Source organism: Montipora foliosa, chromosome 1, assembly GCF_036669935.1.
Source record: "Montipora foliosa isolate CH-2021 chromosome 1, ASM3666993v2, whole genome shotgun sequence".
Classification (NCBI taxonomy): Eukaryota; Metazoa; Cnidaria; class Anthozoa; order Scleractinia; family Acroporidae; genus Montipora; species Montipora foliosa.
This window is the reverse complement of record NC_090869.1, coordinates 30,145,182-30,167,449: the sequence shown is the minus strand read 5'-3', so window position 1 is coordinate 30,167,449 and position 22,268 is coordinate 30,145,182. Positions and strand designations below refer to the sequence as shown.

General features: G+C 39.6%; 1 protein-coding gene across 1 annotated transcript; it reads left to right on the top strand.

The window, feature by feature from the left end:
- Positions 1-7,431: 7,431 nt before the first annotated feature.
- Positions 7,432-14,961, top strand: LOC137996267 (uncharacterized). Its single transcript, XM_068841681.1, has 5 exons — positions 7,432-7,675; positions 7,914-8,093; positions 10,022-10,153; positions 12,282-12,478; positions 12,980-14,961. The coding sequence occupies exons 1-5, from the start codon at positions 7,492-7,494 to the stop codon at positions 13,076-13,078; spliced, it is 792 nt and encodes a 263-aa protein (XP_068697782.1). The 5' UTR covers positions 7,432-7,491; the 3' UTR covers positions 13,079-14,961.
- Positions 14,962-22,268: the final 7,307 nt, after the last annotated feature.

Genomic DNA, 22,268 nt, shown 5'->3' with positions numbered 1-22,268 from the left:
TGAAATCCGTTTATACTCCCTCACAGCATCCTTAACTTCATAAATTGTGTTAGTTTCAAGGAGGCTCGAAAGGGTTTCAACACTTCTAAGAAGATTTGGTTTTATCAACGGAGTTGATAATGTAAATTGGCCACCGTACAGAGATTCTAAAAGCTGACGTTTCGAGCGTTAGCCCTTCGTCAGAGCGAATCGAGGGATTATGGGTTACGTGTAACTACACGTAACCCATAATCCCTCGATTCGCTCTGACGAAGGGCTAACGCTCGAAACGTCAGCTTTTAGAATCTCTGTACGGTGGCCAATTTACATTATCAACTCCGTTGATAAAACCAAATTTTTGTATACTACTTCCCCACCGACGCAGCACCACAGTTTCTTTAGAAACTACCCCTTCACTTCTAAGAAGACTCTGTTTAGATCGAATGACGCTAAACAACACTGTATCACGTAACAGCAATGTTATGGTACCATATGAAACACTGATCATTTCCAAACAAGAAGTGATCATTATTGTGATGTAATTAGTTACTTTGGTGATCCCCCTCTTTTATTGCTGAAAAGTAATTAGAAGAACTTTCGGCAAAGTTTAAAAAAATTCTGTCTAGAGGATTCAGAGCTACCGTAACGAAATCACAACATTAAGGTGGCTCTGAATCCACTACACAGAATTTCTTTAAAATTTGCAGAAAGTTTCATCTAGCCCTCTGATAAACCGTGGAGACGGAAATTGACTGTTGCCATGCGGCTTCCTCAGCGGAAGCGAAAACGAATCGTAATCTATAAGAAACAGAATTTACAGTTTGACTCTCCTGCAAACGTCTGGCGGGAAGGTAGGCAGCACAAAATTCTACTCTGTTCGTTTTGAACCCGTTTTTTAAATTATCCGGGCTTTGAATTCGTATAGCAAAATACCAGAAGACACATCAAAAGAAACAACACCAAACGGAAACATTAAGGCTACTCGTAGGCTGCATGACTTCCCGTGACGTCCCCCATAAGGGAAAGGAAAACACTACCTAAGTAAGTAACCGTCTTCACCGGAATCGCGTTTTCGCTCACCATCGGCAGCTGCATTCAACTCTTAACTGTTTATAACTTTAAATCCTGTTCAACCTTGCAGTGTAGTTGGATCCATAAACAACAACAATAAGAAGAAGAAGAAGACGAAGAAGAAGAAGAAGAAGAAGAAGAAGAAGAAGAAAAGAATGGTGTTGATAGTAAAAAAAAAGTGTGGCTGATGAAAACCGACGTCGTGCCTGTGGTTGTTAATTGGAGCTTTGGGGGTTGTTGGTGACTGGATCGGTTGCGTGTTAATGTCCAATTTCAAGCGTTGTAGAAAGGGGCACTTATAGGGACTATAGGAACTGGCAACATTCTAAGAAGGATCCTAAGATTCTGAGATCGCAGGTTGTGACGTGGTGAACAAACGTTGCCACGTCAACATCGATCCACCAGATGACGATGACGATGTAGATGATGATGATGAACTTTCTTTTAAGTGTCAACTGTATTTAGTCTATTTAGCGCTGGGACACTGTACAGAGTTTAATCTTATTGTATGACTAGCTCCTTGAGCGGGCAAGATGAAACAAATCCCGCGCTGTGATTCGCTACCCGAGCGGGCAAGATGGAGCTCTACTGCCCGCTCGGGATTTCTCGCTTGGTCCCGCAAGATCAAAGATCATGTTTTTGGTGTTCTATCCCATATAATAAATCCTTTATTGACCAAGCTTGTTCGGTCAAGATGGCTGGATATTGGCCTCGTTCTTTTTTTGTGTGTTTATGGCCCTCGGCTTCGTCTCGGTCCACAAACACGCACAAAAAGAACTTGGCCAATATCCAGCCATCTTGACCTCACGCTTGGTCAATAACCCATATACATCAAAAGTGTAGCTTGGTTATTGAGGAGACGGGAAAACAAGAAAACCCGGAGAAAAACCTCTCGGAGCATAATAGAGAACCAACAAACTAAACATTTGTTCAGACAAACCTTTTATGAGAGTTTTTGTATCGTCCTACTTTCACATTGCTTCTGTATGAATTGGTTTTGACTTGACGTCACAGGTGGGCCCTGCATGTGACATCAAGTCAAATGAACAAAGTGGAACGATACGAAAACTCTGATAAAAGGTTTGTCTGAACAAACAACAAGAGCAACAACGTGTCTCTTATGTTTTTTTTGGTTTTTTTGCGATATACGAAAACTTTTTCAAGCCTCCTTTCCTTCGCGTTAATAGTTATCTGGTTTTCTTATTTTCGAAATTGGTTTCTGTTTTCGGGTTTCCGGAATCCCTGACATGCATGGGTTTCCCAAGCCACAAAACTAATAGGCCATTTCCGAGTTCATGTGTGCCTCCTCTTCAAAGGGAGTCTAGGTGCGAGGTTTTTCTTATGAAAAACCATCACAAAAACTTCGCACTTTAGACTCACTTGGAAGGGGAGGCAGACATGAACTCGGAAATCGGTGCGCATCTAATTACTTTCATAACATAAATCCACTTAGTGCGAGCGTTTGTTTGACAACAACTTTGTCACCAATGTTACTCGCATTCCCACAACGGTTACGTCGACGATTTGTTTGTTTTTATTTTTGTTTTGTTTCCGACTTTCGTATTTTGGTTTGCTAAATTCCTTGTAAAGTTGCATGGGGGCGTTAGGGCAAGCGACTTGGGGACGTGGGAACGTGGTGGGAAACGTGGGGTCAATATACCGGTGAGGGTTGGCAGAAAAGGACTAGATAATAGCAGGGGTTTGTAAGGTTAGAAGAAATGCAGTTTTCAACATGACCACCAGGAAAAGTCAAAACTCCTAACTTTTTCGCAATACCGACTGACCTAGCCTGTTGAATATTTTTATTTTTTTGCGGCTTGAATGCAAGGGCATCTTTTGATTTTACTTAAAAGGATACAAAATACATGAAGACATATTCTTAAAGGTTAGCTCTAGGTATATAACATAAACAATGCAAAATTACACTGGTGGAAGCATAAGCTGATTGGCATTAGGAAATCCCCAGTATTAAGTGTCAATCATGATGCCCTATGCAATATCAACACAAAACACCCAAGAAGGAGAGCAATTTTGTAAATTGGTTTTCCATGGGAATTTAAGTGACTGTGTTAAAGATGAAACAACAACAATGACATTCAATGTAAGGAGAAATGTAGACTCAGAAAAACATCCGAGTCCCAGATGGAATTTGAACCCACGACCCTCTGTGATCTAGTCGGATGCTCTAACCAATGAGCTACTGGAGATTCTATGGTGAGCAAGGGTCAATTTGTGGGTCTCGACTGGAACCACATCGCGCGGCTACACAGCCAAGTATTGACTAGCATATTTGAAACTCACTAACAGCATCGCGCTGTCACATTAATGCATATCAAGATGCAGCCAACCAACCTCCAAAGTGAGTGTGTTAAAGATGAAACAACAACAATGATATTCAATGTAAGGAGAAATGTAGACTGGGAAAAATATCCGAGTCCCAGATGGGATTTGAACCCACGACCCTCCGTGATCTAGTCGGATGCTCTAACCATGCTGGGTCTCGACTGGAACCGCATCGCGCGGCTACACAGCCAAGTATTGACTAGCATATTTGAAACTCACTAACAGCATCGGGCTGTCACATTAATGCATATCAAGATGTAGCCAACCAACCTCCAAAGTGAGTGTGTTCAAGATGAAACAACAACAATGATATTCAATGTAAGGAGAAATGTAGACTGGGAAAAATATCCGAGTCCCAGATGGGATTTGAACCCACGACCCTCCGTGATCTAGTCGGATGCTCTAACCATGCTGGGTCTCGACTGGAACCGCATCGCGCGGCTACACAGCCAAGTATTGACTAGCATATTTGAAACTCACTAACAGCATCGGGCTGTCACATTAATGCATATCAAGATGTAGCCAACCAACCTCCAAAGTGAGTGTGTTCAAGATGAAACAACAACAATGATATTCAATGTAAGGAGAAATGTAGACTCGGAAAAATATCCGAGTCCCAGATGGGATTTGAACCCACGACCCTCCGTGATCTAGTCGGATGCTCTAACCACTGAGCTACTGGAAATTGACCCTTGCTCACCATAGAGTCTCCAGTAGCTCAGTGGTTAGAGCATCAGACTAGATCATGGAGGGTCGTGGGTTCAAATCCCATCTGGGACTCGGATATTTTTCCGAGTCTACATTTCTCCTTACATTGAATATCAATTTAAGTGACATAACATTTTTTAATAAACCGATCCGACAGGCTGGTTTTTATATAGTGTGTGAAACCACACTTTAGTCTGCTTTCAAGCATAAAGCTATGGTTTTTGAAAACAAAAAAGTAAGCATCAATCAACCATCATCAAATGTAACATGAAACAAATCCAACTGTCCACTTCCCTTCCCCCCCCCCCCCCGATCCTCCCTACAGGGGGTTTTGTAGGTAGAGTCTTTTCAAACACATATTCTTAGAAATAGAGGGAGGTCTGAACATGTGTATCTAGTGCATTATGAGTATCATGCTGTCTACAGAGCTTTTGCAAGTCATCATGTTATGATTTTAAGTGTATTTGATTGTTATCCTTCTGACCATTGTTAAAACTAAATAGATCGTTTTCATGTGACGTCATTGTTTTCTAAAATCCAAAACTAAAGGGCCACGAAAGTTTTTATCCTCATCAGGCATAAGAGGCGGTAAATTTGTATCCATTTGCAATTTTAAAGCTTAATAGCGTGTTTCGTTTGGAAACCAGAGCATTTTGAATTTCTGAGTTATAGCAGTGCGTGACACGAGGCAACGATCGAGTTTATTGAGAAATATATATTTATCTCATGGTTTTGAGCCTTTTTAGAATTTAAAGCATTAGGAAAAGTGCTTAGGTAAATAGCTGTCTGTTCAGTACAGATGATCACTCGCCTAGATAGCCAAAGTAAGTAACAGCTGTTGACACTATTTTCCGGCCGCCATATTGGTGCACCACAGATGTGCACCAACATGGCGTTTTCATACTGGACTCTGTAAATTTCTGCGAAACATTTCGACTAATATCTGAAGTTTGGGGAAACGCACAGGCCTAAAACTTGGAGAAGTGTCTTCTTCATTTATCTTCTACAACATCACGAATTCTTGACTTTTTCTACTGGATGGTTTTCGATTTATTCTTTTATTGCATGACAGTGAAAACGATCTATACCCCTTAAACATAGGAGGGATTGTGACCCTACATTGGTTCCAGGAATGCACTTCCATTTCTACCCATGTTTTTTTCTGTACACTCACTTTTGATGCTGTATCTCAAAACGAAAGTCATTAAAACTTTGCTAGTGGGAGGCCTTAAGGAACCAAAATAGATCTAATGGATTATATTTTTCTGATGTGCATTGTAGTTGAAGTTTCATACTTGCAGTAATATCCATAACCTAAATGGAGATTGCCAAATAATAGAGATAACATATTCACCTGTTACAGTTTTCTATCTCATAAACTTCAAAGAAGGATTTCAAGTTCTCAATACAATGAGTGGCAGTGTTGTAATCACACTGATATGTTTTTTTGAACAAACTTGTGACAAAGGCAATAGTTTAAAATGATACAACACTCATGCAAACAGGGAAGGGGTGTTTGCAGAATACCCAATGATCAGCTTTCAATTGTGGTAGTACATGTCTGCAGTAACTAGGTCTAAGTGCCGATCTTTAAAATGGTTAACTTTTAGTTATTGTTGCATATATGTGCAGTTATTGCTGTCAAATACCCATTTTATAATGTTGGCCGTTTGGCATACTCCAAAATACCTCTGCCAATGCAAACATTGAAGAAAGCTTTTTCAACAACACCATTTAAAGTGCTACTATGACCAAAAAATCTTTTTTTTTTTTTGGATTTCAAAACTATGTAAATAAACAGTAAGTGACCCAATTTTTCAGTCTTGATTTCAAGAAGACACTTGTTTATTGTAACTAGACTTTTCCTAATTAATGGTCAACCATTACCTACTTTAAAATCTTGAGAGAGCTAAATTGAGGAGAAAATGATGTCAAAGACTCAGTATGTACGCAGCTGAATTAGGGCAACCCTAAAACCCGGAATCCGGAATCACAGTCATTGTTTTACCAATACAGAGAGTAAAAACTGTCCTAAACTTTCATAAAAGCTAACCTTAGGCCTAATTAGGCCTAAAAAAACGTTTTTAGGCCTAAGGTTAGCTTTTATGAATATTTAGGATAGTTTTTGCCCTCTTTATTGGTAAAACAATGACTGTGACTCCGGATTCCGGATTCCGGATTTTAGGGTTGCCCGCTGAATTATATACAGCACAGGGAGTTTTGGGCTTTCAGAATATTATTGAACTCCTGTTTTGCATGTATAATAAGCTCCGTTTACAAGCTGAAATTTTAAGCTAGTGAGTAAATGATGTCACTTTTCCCTAGATCCAACCCTCTGAGGTCCAATCGGTCAGTTTTGAACGTGAGTAATGGCAGACCATAAAATCCAAAACTTACACTCAAAGCAAACAGCCTTTGGACAAAAATCAAAGCTCAACATTGTGCCAATCAGTTGTTAAGCAATCACACTTTCAAAATCTGAAGAAAAAAAGGAAGTGATTCTTTACTCATTTAATGAACACAACAAAATGATCTGCCTATTGCTTAAATTCTCCAGATACATAAGTTCAAAGATCACTTGTCCATTTTGAATACGACTATGGGGTGAAATATTTGGAACATTTACAGGAACTGATTTATTGATGAATTGAATTAAAAGATATAATAACTAAGAAAATTTACATACTGAAAGAAGAATATAAGAATATTACTCATCCAAAGGAAGAAGAGCATATCATAAGTAGAGACATGTTTGAATTCAAAAAAGTAAAATACAAATACACCACCCTACGAAATGAAGAATAAAGAAAGGCAAAATCCGTCACAGGCTGCAATCAATAACCCGCATGCCGCATAAGAAAATTAATCGGAAATACTAACGGTGTCCTCAAGTGTCTCTGGGAACTTTGTCCAGTTGTGTCAACGGAAGCCAGAATCAGCCACAAATTAAGATAAAAATTTGACGCTGAAATGTCGTCCTTAGCTGAACAAATCGCCAATTCACAAGTTTAACACCACAAACGAACGATAGAAAGGTTGAAGCTGAGATAAACAATACTTCACGTATAATATTGATCGGCTTCATTCAAACGACAAGTTTGAGCAAAAGCCGGCAAGACAATACCGTCGCCATGATTTGGTTTCGTTTTCAATGCCAACGTCATGAAGGACACAATAGGATTCAAGGGCAAGATCGGACAAGTACCGCGTCGCGTAAATCCTTCGTAACAAAACGCTTTTCCCTCGCAAGAACCATCGATTTCAAAGAGCCAATCAGAGACAATAAAATTAAGGTAACACCAATCATAGACAATATATTCTTCCAGTCATAACGCGCTAGGAATCGAAATAATCAAAGTGTTTTTCACTTGACTTTTACTTGTGTTTGTGATGGCAGCATCAAAATGTTCGGTCGTGGATTTATTTCTCGATAAATTAAATCTAAGGAAATATCGCGACAATTTTGCCGGCCAAGGGTTTGAGACGGCAACTGATCTATTCCTCTTGGGAGAAAACGACTTACATCTGCTGAATATCGTTTTCGCGGAGGATAGGGCAAAGATTTTGTCTTCAGGTAACTGTCAATTCTGTATTCATGAATACATTTCTCTGTATTGATATAACAACCACAAACTGTTCATTATTTAAGGCAAACGGCAATCGATCATTTGAGGCATTCTGTCTTATATGATACTTTTATTGCTTTTGGGGTCGAACCGGTTTTTAACCTGATAAACTGAGGTCACTATCGAAATTGTGGTGTTTCTGTAAAAACTGAAAAATTCACTTCTTATCCCGTTGTTACTCTGCAGCTAAGGACATAGATATTCAATGGTGGCTGGATGACGTAGAATTAGGCTGTTATACCACTGCATTCAGGAAGGAAGGAGTCAACGCTCTTTCTGATCTACAGAATCCTGAGCTGGTTGATACACTTAGAACAATGACGCAGAAAATGCTACCAGGACATCGAAAGAGATTTCAAAGGGAAGGCAAGTAATACTATTTCATGTTCTTTAACGTTTTGTATTAATTCGTGGGTGAAAACAATATTATTATTGTTTTGAGCAAATTTGCCCCTTTTAACTTTGGTGCCGCATTGCTCCGTCAAGGATGTCAAAGTCGGGCTCAACCTTCCAGTCACAATTACCAAGATCTGCAAACATCGTTATGTCAGCAATGTACGTTATATTCTTCAAATTTATTTCTTGATGCATTCAATTCCCTATTTTTGATAAGTAAACCTATTGTTCAAACAAAATAAATGGGATATTTCCCTAATGACCAAGGGGGGTTTTCCCTTACAGCTCTAAATGCCTCAGTCAGTCTACAAGCTTGAAGTAGTCTTGATTTTATTTTTGGGAAAGAGTACTGATGAAACACGTCAATTGTCGCTGCTTCGGTTCAAATGTGCAGAGGTCCAGATTCTTGGTTCACATCGATTAGAATATTCGTATCTGAATTTCAAGTAACAAAATAAAATTACGGAGGAAAAGACTAGTTAGAGCCGGTTTCAAGTCTTGAAAAGAACGAGGAAACTAAACTAAGAGATTTAAGAGTGAGTGATACCATCCAATCATTGGCACGAATAGGCTTCCAATCACGGATAGTGCATGAGGTTAAACTAGAGAATTCAGTGCCACATCTAGCGGAGACTCTACTACCGGTATAACAGACTCCAATATTTATATGACTCGTTCTTTTATCCACTGCCGAGCCAAACGAGCCATTACTTGCACAGGTCTCGAATGTGGCTCTGTCAGGGTAATTGCTTCTGATGAATATTCTTTTCTACATAAGGTCCGTAGCTCGGCAGCGTCGTGCCAAAAACTCAAGAAAGACAACCAAACAACCGTCAAAATTTCCGATGAGTTAACGAGTTAAGACGGGATCAGTTCGAAGTCATGACACAGTTTTGGTTAATAACGGTCAAATGTATTGGCTTCATAGAAGTACCTTTGTGAATTTAGATGGAATGCTGGGATTCAAATATTTAATATTTCTGAGTTACATAGTAGTTATAGTTGAAATCACGATGAAAGATTGAGGCTTGTCCTTGCACGAGTTTGCCGCTTTTCTTGCGGTTTGTTCTATACTGGCACACAGCAGTGTTGTTTTGACGTAAGGGTATCGTGGCTAACTTATTTTCCAACAACGTAAGGCGTAGTTTTTTATTTCCAACATCAATTGCTTTATTCTTGTAAGTGTATCGTCATCAAAGTGTTACAACATTTTAGCTGCGATTAACAGGAAGAGTGCGAGTAAGAGCAGTTTAGTTTTCGAAGTTTTGTCCTTCCTTTCCAATAAAATTCCAGCTCTTCGTTTTAGTTCATTTATAAATTTATCAAAATGATTTTTTCAACGTACGAGTGACTTTACTTGACATTTGTAAAAGAACCTACATTCCGCAAAACTATTTAAATTAGTCGTTCAAACTTTGTTCTTTTGTAAGTTATTCTCAACACACTGTCTAGATGGTAAAGTCAGTCCTGATAACTACCGTATCTCGCTGACTCTCAGTTATTTGGGACCCTGTGGTAAAACACTTGCGCTGTTCAGCTATTTTATCGCAATGTCATGTTGTTCCATTTGACTTTAGAAATTATACACTGAGTCAGCCTCACTGTTGATTCTGTCGGCTGTATTAAGTACATCGCTTGTTTCAGTTATTCTCACATTATTTGCTTACTTGACACAATGACATACCGTGTTATTGTCTCTCTGATCACTGTTTAACTTGTTCCTGTGTTGTAGTCTTATAATAAGCCTTGAGTGTTTCACGATGTCCTTGAATTTCTTTTCTTCGCATCACGAACTTTTGTGATCGGAACACCTTCAATTTTCTGCAATTTTGATCAGGGTTAACAAAACCTGTCTCATCCATCTACTGCCTCTTTTGACATCATTTTGTTCCCTGCAGCATCATTGTTACGATGTCAGGAGCCGGAGGAAATTGAAGTTATTGGATACTGGGGGCAACCAACAGAAATGACGGAAAACAAGTATCCTTTCCTCATCGTCCCTGGGTTTCTTAAATCTGGCAAAGGAGAAGGTATGTAAGTTGCATCTTCAGTTTGCTTCACGAATGATGTTCAATTCCCTTAGATCGCAAAGATGAGGCCTGTGTAGCTAAAATATTCAGGTGAATGCCAAAGCAATTTCTAGACCTGATCAACATTATGTTGTTTTAGAAGACCCATTTACTTTGGTCAGCAGTTAGCAGCACCACTCTTGTCCCAGACACAAATAATCTAGTCAGGATATTGAATATTGCTGTGTTATCTAATGTCAGTCAGTCAGTTGGCGGTGACTATCGACCAGTTACGTACCAGTTGGTGTCATATCGAACGATCGTCAGAGATGCAGCTGTGAATTGGGTAATTAAAAATAAACTTTTATGGTGAGAGAGAGAGACTTTATTTTACGAGGGTAACACGTGACAGTAACTAACATTACTGATGAACTTGTGGCCCTCAATCAATGGTCAATCAATTAGAGACCAACTCAGCTAGTGATATCCCAACAGTTTTTCAATGTTGACTCAACAGGGAAATTGTCACTGAGTAAGTTTTGCTTTTCATGATTTGCCAGTCCTCTAGAAAATTAGTGAGACAAGGTCAATGAATAAGTAAGCACTTATCCAGCAAGCCAGTCTTTCAGTCAGTCAAATAGTTAGTCAGTCTGTCAATCAGTCATTCAGGAACTCAGTCTATTTCGTCAGTCTGTCAGTTGGCTCTCAGTTTGGAAACTCATTTAATCGGCCAATCAAGGAGTCAGTCAGTCACTGAGTGGACTGACATGCTATCCACTCAATTGCCACAGAAGAGTAAAAAAGTCTTTACAAGGTAATTGCCTAGTTTCAATATTAGTTGTGTTATACCCATCAAGAGCCATCAAGCCGAAATCCCAATTGCAACACATCTCTTTTTGCTCTGAGTTTAATAATCATTCAAAGTATATACATACATGATATTATAGGATAACTGGAAAGGGACCACTTGCTATATATTGCAACTTAAAAGTAATCAGCTGAGCAGCCAGTCAATCAATATTTCTCATTCACCTGTCTTTTAATAAGGAGGTCTTCCAGTTAATTGGCTGCTTGGTTAGTTGGTTAAACAACCAGTCAGGCAACAGGTCGAGTGGTTAGCCACACAGTTGCATGACCTGTCATTGGGAGCCTATGAAAATGTCTAAAGTGTGTAATCTGTTTTGAGTGTTTTAGTCATTCACCACAACTGAGGAACAGTGGCAACTTCACATGTTAGTCGTGAAGTTTGCTCAAATTTACTTAACTTGAAAGTACCTAAACTCTAGTGTGGAGTCGTATGATATCAGCTCTGTTTATAACAATAAGTAAGACATAACTCTCCATCCCTGGTGTGCATTTAGTCCAGAGTAGTCAGCTAATCAAGACATTGATTGCCGAGTGATTCTTGATCTGTGTATGATCAAGGATCATTGAGTACTTTAATAGAAATTATTTCCCAGGGAAAACATATAGTTGGTTTGGGGATTGTTTCTTAATTTGAGTTTATTCTAAAGAAAAGAATGGCCCTTTAATACTCAGGACCTTGTGTTATAGTTGAGGCCACAAAAACGTTGGTCACTGAAAATCTCTTTACAAATAAAGCTAATACAGCGTTTTCACTCACGTGACCAGCAGCCATATTGGATTACTGAAACAATAGAAAGTATTTGCATAAAAATAGAGTTCAATTCCCGTAAGATTAGTTTGGTACATATAAGTTCTCTTTTTTCCCTGTTGTCATCCCCCTCTGGATTGGTCTTTCAACGGCTGCTGTTTATGCTGAGTCTGTTACTGCCTTCCAAGCGAATGCTGTGCCAACCATAAGACAATGTTCCAACGCAATGTAAATATTTATGTTGTAAATAATTTAATTTAGGTATTTGTTTATTTTTCTTCCCCTTTTTTCTTCCGTCGCTGACTGTTTTAGTATCCTGTATAGTCTCACAACTTCTAGGATTATTAAATATGTATGATTGTATGATACACCATCATGGCCGCCATTCCTTTGTTTTGGAACACCAACATGGCGGCCGTGATATCATGTGAAAACGCTTCTAAAACATGCACCAACTCCCGATAACGAATTTTTTATTTGCGCTGGTAAGGGGACTCACGAAAGAAAATGAGAATATCTCTTCTTAAATTTTAGGGGCTTTGTCATCAGAGTTGATCCATTTTACTGTGGATTCTGGTAGCGAAGTGTGCGTTACCGCTTATGATCATTTAATTGATACTTTGAAGCTGGAGCACATTCAAAATATAGAAAGCAGAGGCGTCCACACAGCCGCCAAGAAACCCCTTTACAAGGCAGTCCTTAGACTTGGAAAAAGTGAAATCACAGTTGAGGTGCGGTGTTGATACCTTTTTGTATATCAATAATATTCTTCTTTTCTAAACTTTAAACTTTCAGGATGAAATGATCAATTGTTATGACACACTTCCGATCAGATCGTTTTTATTTTTCGTTTGAAATTCGGTCAAAGTTAATTTGTCAAAGTCAAAGTTAATTTGTTTACAGAGTCCAATTTGCGCCGTTTCACTAACCACAAGTAAAATCTCTACCGCCATGTTTTTCAAAGCACTGGTTACCCGTTAGGGAAGCCTCGATTCTGTGCAAGGCGTGAACCATCCCATAGACCTTGGGACTTTCGATGACGCAAAACTTGAGCCTCATCACGATTGGGTATACTTCGGAATTGCTCACCGATTATTATTGTCGTTAAGGAAGAGCGACTTTGTAAGTGCTCCTTCTATTTGATTTAAGCCTTTTTGATGAATCTGATTACTCCGTCTACATCATGTCTCGTATTGTCATATACAAGTCCTAATATTATTATTTTCTTACAGGTTATGCCTGACAGATTTTGTACAGTAGGCATCCCAGTCATGAGAAAATTTAGCCATCACATAGATGGGGAAAGTCACCGATGGCTAAAAGATCGATGATACCCAAATTCGTCGCGCTGGAAACGAACCAGAGACTATGAGCAGTCTCTCTTTTGCGGCGAAGTCTGTCGAGCAAGTAGAAATAAATCAGCGAAGAAATAAATTTGGTAAGCGTCGCGTAGGACCTTGTTGACAGATGTCCGGCGGATAGCCAATCACATTTTTGCGTTGTGTGTGCAACTTAGAAATCAAACTCCACGGCTTGTTCCGTAGCCTTAAGAGGCTGTTACACTGTAAAATGTTTCGTGCAACTTGTCTCGCAATATTTTGGCGACATTGTGGCGGGACAAGTTGCACGAAACATTTCACATTGTAACAGCGGTTAAGCTACGGTAACACGAGCAGCAAAAACGTCCAACTTGTCTCGCAACATTGCTGCGTAACTAGTCGAAAAGCGATTTTGTGCGTTTTACATCCCACGTACAACCTGTCTCGCAACAAAAAATATGTGTTGAAAGTTGCTGCAGCGTGTTGCAGAAGGTAGAGGTCAGTTGTACTTTCAGCAACAAAATCTCTAAAATGGTGCCTGTTTTACCACTCCAAGGCAACTTGTTTCACAACAAAATCACTCACAGATTAATTAAGCTTACGTGCCTCGTAGCTGGCCAATCAGAGGCGTGAATTCATGCAACTTGCAACACATTTTTTGCTACGAGACAGGTTGTTCGTGGGATGTAAAACGTACGACATCGCTTTTCGACTAGTTTCGCAGCAATGTTGCGAGACAAGTTGGACGTTCTTTTTGCTCGTATTACCGTAGCTTTAGATATGTTTTTTTCCCTGATTCATTTTACTCTCGCAACGGACTTCGCCGAAAAAGAGGGACTGCTCACGAACAGAGCCCTGATTAGTCGTTTTAGGCTAAACGAACAGGAGCATGGGAACAAATCTATCGTAACTAAACCCATTGTTCGTTTTGGGTGTACATATACGTTGAAGTGGCACGTTGAACACTTCCGGCGTTCACGACCTAATCGATTTGACCTTAAAACTTTTTGGAGTCTGCTCTTAAAGCAGGCAGTGACACGCAGGGCCGTAGCCAGTACGAGACAAACCGAGGCACTTGCTTGAGTCATTTTTTCGTATTTTTTTATAATAGAGCGTGATTTCAATGTTGTCTTTAAAATGTGCTCATTATAAAAACCTAGAATACCTACGAAGAGAATTTAACCATGAACATTGCCTCAATCATATTTTTTTCTGGCTACGGCCCAGACACGCTCTCGGGATATTAATTTTGTTGGATGAAAATCCCATCAAGAACCTTGCTAAAGTGGATAGAGTAAACAAGGAAAAATGAGTGTAGATTTACGTGTGTACAAATGTTGACAGAATAGAAGTTACCATCATTTTATACAGAATTTGTTAAAGTGCCCTTTTAAGTTAATTGAAAAGCAAAGTTCTATTTTATTTAAAGTGTTTTTGAGGTTATTGCTGTTATTGATAGACAATGTTGGTTAAATTTGTAGTAATTTGGTATATTGTATTTCTGTGGAATGAATTTATTTGATCCACATGACCGACCAATAATTTGTATGCTCAAATTTGGTGCATTCGAAAAAGTCCTCACAAAATAAACAATTTTAGCGAGTTAAAGAAATTATCAGACTAATATCTCGATATGCATAAAAATGACTAAATAAGCTGGGGAAGGAAAGAAAGAAAGAAGAATTAATAAATGAACCCACGTATAGCTTTAAATTCAATTAAAGTTTTCTTAATAGTAAAGAATTTCCACTGTGAACGTTATTTATTTATTAAAAGTATCAAGAGATACAGTTGCAGTTTTTTGTCAAATTTGAAATCCGTTTATACTCCCTCACAGCATTCTTAACTTCATAAATTGTATTAGTTTCTGTTAAGGAGGCTCGAAAGGGTTTCAACACTTACAAAACTCTGTTTAGATCGAATGACGCTACAACACTGTATCACGTAACAGCAATGTTATGGTACCATATGAAACACTGATCATTTCCAAACAAGAAGTGATCATTATTGTGATGTAATTAGTTACCTTGGCAACGGGAAAGCCCAGTAAAAACACCCTGTATTTTGGATTTAGTTCCTCATATCTCAAAAACGAACTCGGTGACCCCCCTTTTTTATTGCTGAAAAGTAATTAGAAGAACTTTCGGCAAAGTTTAAAAAAATTCTGTCTAGAGGATTCAGAGCTACCTTAAAGAAATCACAAAATGAAGGTGGCTCTGAATCCACTGAACAGAATTTTTTTAAACTTAGCAGAAAGTTTCATCTTGCCCTTCTGATTACTTTTCAGAAATAAAAAATGGGGGTCACCGAGTTCAGCATGTTTTTGAGATATAAGCAATTAAAGACAAAATAAAGGATATTTTTACAGGGCTTGCCCGTTGCCACGGTGACAGATAATGTCACAATAATGACTTAATCTTGTTCAGCAATAATTCGTGTTTCATTTGGTACCACAATATTACCAATACATGATACAACGTTGTGGTGCCGTTCCTTTTAATAAGAGCGTCACTTGGAAGCGTTGAAACTGGTTCGAGCCTCCTTAACATACATATATTTTCAGCCCAACGGTTAATTGTAAGAATTGCTCATAATTGAAGTGAGACGCGAAAAGCCCATATCACCTTCTCTTTGTATTTTTTTTTTTCAACAATCACCGTCTTAGTGGTCTCTCGAATGTGTTCCCGGATACCGAAGAAACCGAAATTCGAGATACCGTTCCTCAACTTTTGAGAGGTCAAGAGTACTGTCGGCCATCTGAAAGTAACCGAGCAGACTGGACTGTTTTTGTCAAGGGTCCAAAGAACGACAACAACAGTAGGGTTGTTACATCTGTTGTTCCATGTAACCTGTGAGAAATGAAAGGATTAGAAGAACTCCCTCTGTTTCGAAAACGTATTTACCCTGAGATACGTCTTGGTCTTGCACTACCTTGAGCTCTAAGACTATTAAAAGTCAACCACTAACAAGGGCGGATATAGGGGAGGTGCACTGGGTGCACGTGCACCCACCTCGGTTACCAAAAAAAAACGTTTTATTTAAAAAGCACAAAAACTGCATTAAATTAGATCCGCCCTTGCACTACGGGACCCAATTTCCTTCGGTTGAGCTTAATTTGATGTCCCTATTTAAGGATTAAAACTGCATATCCTCTCACTTCTTTCGCTCATGAAGACCAAAGTGAGTATTTCAGATTACCGTAGTGTCATTATAATCCTTCGGCGAAGCAAAGTCCGCTGTTTTCCAAACAGGAGTGGCTAGAGGTGACCTGGCACAGGCTGGTAGGGATGGGATGCTTCACAGGCTCTGCGGGGAAGAGGCTATTATGGTTGAGGAAAAGTATGCAAGTTTGCTACTTTTTTGCCTGTGCCCAAAGCCTTAAAGCATTGGATGGGAGAGGACAAAACGCGGAGCCCTACTCCACGGAGTACCCTATGGAGTACCTAAATGGAGTACCCCTAAAAATCATTTATCAGTCAAATTAAATTCTTTATCACCACGGCGAGGTATTTAGATGTACATACCTGTATTTATTTTGAACACCAATAAAAGCAAGGTGACAAACGCTAACACCAACCCGGTGTGGCCAACACATTGGTGTTAGTGTATGTCACCTTGCTCATATTGTTGTTTTTATTTACGTGACACACCGATCTCTTAATGTGATCCACCTTCTCAAAGCGTTTGCCTCGGGAGGACAGTTTTGCTGTTCCCAACACAGCTTACCACATGTATGGCATGTGAAGCTGCCACTTAAATGGGTGCTAAGAACACTCGTCTGGTATGTTAGCTATGCCATGCTGATGAGGCCCCAAAAGGCCGAAACAGCTGTCCACGGCTGCTGATTGACCAATCTCGTTCCCAGAGCCCACGTGTCTTTTGGTCAGTTCCAAGGACTCCGTGTCTTGGAACTGACCAAAAGACACGTGGGCTCTGGGAACGAGATTGCTGATTGACCGGGTGAAACGGTTGTGCGCATGCGTGATGTGTTGGTAACACCGGGTTAGAGTGTGTCACCTTGCTCTTGTTATTTATTTAGAGCTCTTAGTCAGGCTGTTACGAGAAGGAATTGTGCGTTTTATGATAAAAGAATCAAACTCTGCATGTCTGATGGCCTTCATGAAGTTAATAATTTTGGATATAGAGGCATGGCCAAAAAGTCATGTGGTAATTAACGGCACTTACTAAAAAATGTTGACGTCAGCATTTTGTGGGGTTCACTTTTTCAAGTAGTTTCCTGTCAAATGTAACGAGAATTTCAAATGAGTTACAGATCTATTCAGAAATGTGTTAGTATGATCTAGAAACCAGCAAAATGTCATATTCGTGGTACACTTCGTTTATTTTTATTATCAGTAAAGCTCTGTAAATAGTATTAAATTTTAGAGAAGCTTACGTGAAAAATGTTTCAAGGTGTAGACAGACCAAATGTGATTCCAATTGGTCAAGATAGGAAAGTCAACGACCGCAAAGATCTTTCAAAGGCCTCCTTTTTCCATGTGAAATTAGGGGGGGGGGGGGGAATTTAAAGATTTCTCTTAGTAAGGGCTAGTTTTGTATATTAGATGCCATTTGCTCTTTAGAAAATGTTTGAAATTAGGCACTGACGAGTGACATTCTGTGACAAACGACAATTTTTTTGTTTATAGAGCCGACATTCTTTCGCAAAAGTTGTCCTCGGATAGAGTCATGTTCACAAGGTTATCTGGATAACCCCTGTGGCATAATCTTTGCTTGAATTATGCGATGTGTTTTTCAAATGTTGCTTATGAATAGAGATAGTTCTTAGAAGCCTTAGGGCTTCGCCTTTGATGAAGCCTTTCCCTGCGGCCTGGAGGGGGCAGAAGTTGAAGTGCGTGTATTGGAAAGTCTCTGTCGGTTTAAGGTGTGTACACATCAAGAATAGAGTGCTTTTTGACCTTTTTGAACCTCTCGCCCTTATCTACATATATGTATCCAAGAATGTTATTTCAGTATCTGAAATCTCAGCTGTGAATTTTATTGTAGGATGGATAGTTATGTGCTAGCCCTGTGAAGTTATTTCTTGCTTCTTTGTTTATGTTCCATAGAGAAAAGGTGTCGTCAATGTATCTTTTCCAAATGAGTGCTTTGTAAGGACTCTGGTTGATGATATCTGTCTCAACTTCCACCATGATTAATGTCAGCAAAAGATAATGCCATTTTTGTTCCCACTACGGTTCCGTGTGCGTGGAGATAAGTCTTAGCATTTCTATGAGGAAGTGAGTTGGAATCGGAGTTTTGATTTCATGGAACGGTTTCCTGTGTTTTACATACAATGCGATTTATTCCTCCTGCGGGATGTTAGTGTAAAGGTTGGTAACTTGACTGTCCATTGAGATACGGATTGTGTCTTTAAATTTGAGGCTCTCATTTTCTCTACAGAGTTTCACCAGAGTTTAAGAAATCTCTGGTATCTTTGAAGTATGATGTTTGTGTTTTAGCAATAGGATGAAGGAGGTGATCAACAAATGATGAGATTCATTCAGTAGAGCCTTCGCAGCCTGATATGATAGGTCTCCCGACCGGGTTAGGTTTGTGAATCTTTGCTAGAGATTCGTGGGAGGTTTGGTGTCAGGGATAACCATTTCTTAGTCATGTCTTCAATGTAGTCTCTGTGATGAAGAGCATTGATGAGTTGTGTGGCTTTTCGAGACTGTTTCGAATGCCATGGGTAATTAAGTGGCTTATAGTTTTCTTTCTCATCTGAGAGAATCTGACGTGACCCTCTCGTGTTACATAATCCATGGCATTAGAAACCTCTCAAAAAGCCAAAGAACTTATCAATTCTATGTATCACGGAGACCACATTGATGACATGACTAACAAATGGTTATCCCTGACACCAAACCTGCCACGAATTCCTGTTTTCACGTCATCATATCGTGGGCTCAAGCTTAGAGCTCACTGAGGTTAGCTGGTACAAAGCTGGTACTGGTTTTCGGTTGGATTGCAGGCTCAACCCAGGTCAACTCACCTAAAACATAAGCGAGGCTTATTTTTCGCGCATTTTTCGCGCGCTTTCTGTGGCTCGACGCGGCTACACGGCCATACTACGTCAACTATACTTTTTATTTATTTTATTTTTTCTTAACTTTGCCAGTCAAGCTGGCAGAGCGCCACAACAGCTTGGGCCAGTTACTGTGGCCCCTTTTTACCCTCCCAACCATGATACACAACAGAAGACAGGCCACAACACCGGAAACTACGTGCCCTACTCTTAGCGACAAGTGTGTGGGTTCTTTTGCGTCCCACAGGATTATTAACATTGAAGGGTTGTGAGACGGGACCTCCGTCTTATCGTCCTTATCCGAGAAGACTTGGAAGTCTAACCATTTGCAGATGTAGGTACGAAGGCAGCACTTTCTTGTCAGTTATTTAAAGACCCTGAGTGTTGGTCCGGCCGGAGTTGAACTCACGACCTCCCGCGTGACAGTCCGGTGCTCAACCAACTGAGCCACCGGTGCGCGGTGTACTTCTTACACAGTCAACGCTTTTCGTGTTCAGGTGGAAAACGGTTTGGAAAGTGTTTTCTTTGTTCATTTTTCGCTGGTTTCAATCCAGTCTGACATATCATGATAGCTGTGGTCCACACTGGCGGCTACGCAGTTATTCAAGTGAAGCATCGGACGGGAGGGATATAAACTTAAAGCTGTCTGTTTATTTTTAATTCGCTTATAATTAGAGCTCCTTTTTCTCTGTATTGCAATTTTTGGCATATCTTTAGAAGCTCTGATGAGGTTACATGATGCCCGGAGGACCTATGTCTAGAACAGAAACGAAAGGAGAACGAAAGAGAAGGACAACGACAAAACAGAATACCAGTAACAGCTCATACTTGGTGGAAGAAGTAATTACTCCACAATTTTTTTCCTTGGGCACTAAACCGTTTGTTATTTTCAAAAAGTGTGGTTTAATCGGTTTTTCCTTGGTTCAGGAATGAAAATCGAATTATTATTGTCAACTGGAATTAAATAACAATTATCTGTACTCTTTTGGACATAAAGAAAAAGTTTATTTGTTTGTTTGTTTTGCTCTAAAATTCGAGAGAACAAGTGCTTTTTAATCCGTTCGCCCAACTGGTTTTCGATGTGCCTCGACAATGACAAGAACATTTTGCCCTCATGTTATAAACACGTAATGACAATCGTAATGAGTTCTCGTAAAATTCGGGTGTTCGGGCCAGGGGCCCGTTTCTCGAAAGTCCCGAAAACTTTTCGGGTCCGAAAAGCCATTTGTGAACCTGCCAACTGCTTGTTCAGGGAAGCCGATCTTTTAACAAGTTTTCAAGGTAACTAAACGCAAACTGACTGTGAAGTTTGATGACTGGAATCGTCTTCGTTCTCGAGGTACAGAGGGAATTGTGACACCCGGAAATGGCCCGTAAAGTTTCGGGACTTTTAAGAAACGGGCCCTAGGACCCGCTGGGGAAGAGCATCACAACCCCCTATGAGATTAGACTTGTAATGTGACCATCCTACTGGGGACATTTGTCGTGTTAATATTATGGGTACCAGAACATGTGCTTTTCGCTCGAAGAATTGTAGTCATTATGCGAAGCGTGTACTAGCAGTTTCGTCAAATCATTAAAGTTATTGTTTGCTGTTGTCGAGAGCAAAGGTTATTTCGTAGCCTGAACAGAACAAGATCGAACAAGGGGAAAATTTCACTACCTTGTGTTTTCAAAAATTTATGTAAAGCACCTAAACGTCATTTAAGTGTTGGAGCGGATCTAGTTTGAAGTTCGTACTTTCTTGGTTGCATTGCCGTTTTTTGCCGATTCTTGTTCCAAGCCAAGCTGGCGTGTTTCAATGGAATACATCAAAATGTGAATGATCTCGTGTTCAGAGATAGAGTGGAATAAAATACATCAGTAAAACTCTTTTTTGAACTTGAACTGACAAAGCTTTTTTAAGGCTTTTAATTTTAGCGTGATTCCTATTCGCTGGCTATTGACACTTGATCCTGACATTGTATTTTTCCTTTTGCATTCGCTCGCTGACGGTGTGCTTGTTATTTTTTAAACTCATGCGGTTCAAGAAAAATTCATTGCCAAACTGGTGAATTCCAAAGTAAATTTCACTCGAAAAATCAATAGCCTACTCATCGCTTCGTGATTCATGCGATATCGGTTTTTAGCGTAAAATGAACCGTGGAATTCACTAGTTAGACAATGAATTTTTCTATAGAAGAAAGCAAAGAAAATGATTTAATTATTAAAGCAGCAACCGGAAACATCAAAACGAGGACAATTCGAAACCTTTTATTTTCACTAACCCTAAATGCATTAAGAATAAATAACCAGGGAACTCCGCTTTTAGCTGCTTTTAGGCGTGGCTAAATCTATAAATTAATAATAATAATAATAATAATAATAATAATAATAATAATAATAATAATAATGATAATAGAACTTTATTTTCACACGATAATGTTTAAAGCTGAATAGCTTGTGGGTTCGTACGCAAATAAAATCAAATCAAATTCATACATATCAAGTCATACTGGTTTTTGTGGAGAGGGGAAAACCGGAGTACCCGGAGAAAAACCTCTCGGAGCAGAGTAGAGAACAAACAAACTCAACCCACACATAATGCCGAGTCTCGGAATCGAACCCCTCAGGGCTACATTGGTGGGGAACGAGTGTTCTCCCCACTGCGCCATCTCTGCTCCCTTCGCATGCATGCGTACCACGTTTGCTCAGCCACTTGTATCCACGTGTTTTTTACGTATATGTGACCCATAGTTCTTTGCTTGTGGAGTTTGATCTGAGTTAGATCAAACATGTTTTAACCATTTGGCCATTCATCTTCGACATCACCATGTTTGGTCACCAAACAATGTTTGAACTTGTTTAAACGCCAAAAATTTCCCGTTTGTCCAGGCCTCAAGGTTAGCATTTTTGTATTCAGCCATTATAGTTTCCCTTACCCCTACCCCTAACCGCCTACTCTTCACCCCTACTCCCTACCCCAACGCCCGTTTGGACCTGTGTAAGTGAATGTTTGTTATGTAGGGGAAAACAGAGCTTGAGATGTAAAATATTTTATCTTCTGCACGAATATAAAGGGAAGTTGCAAACGATCGTACGTTGCAGTCTTTTAAGCTTGCAACGCGATCCCAATATCCCTTGCAAGCTTGGAGTCACCTGGTTCATTTCCCGCGCTTTTTGACACGTGAGTTT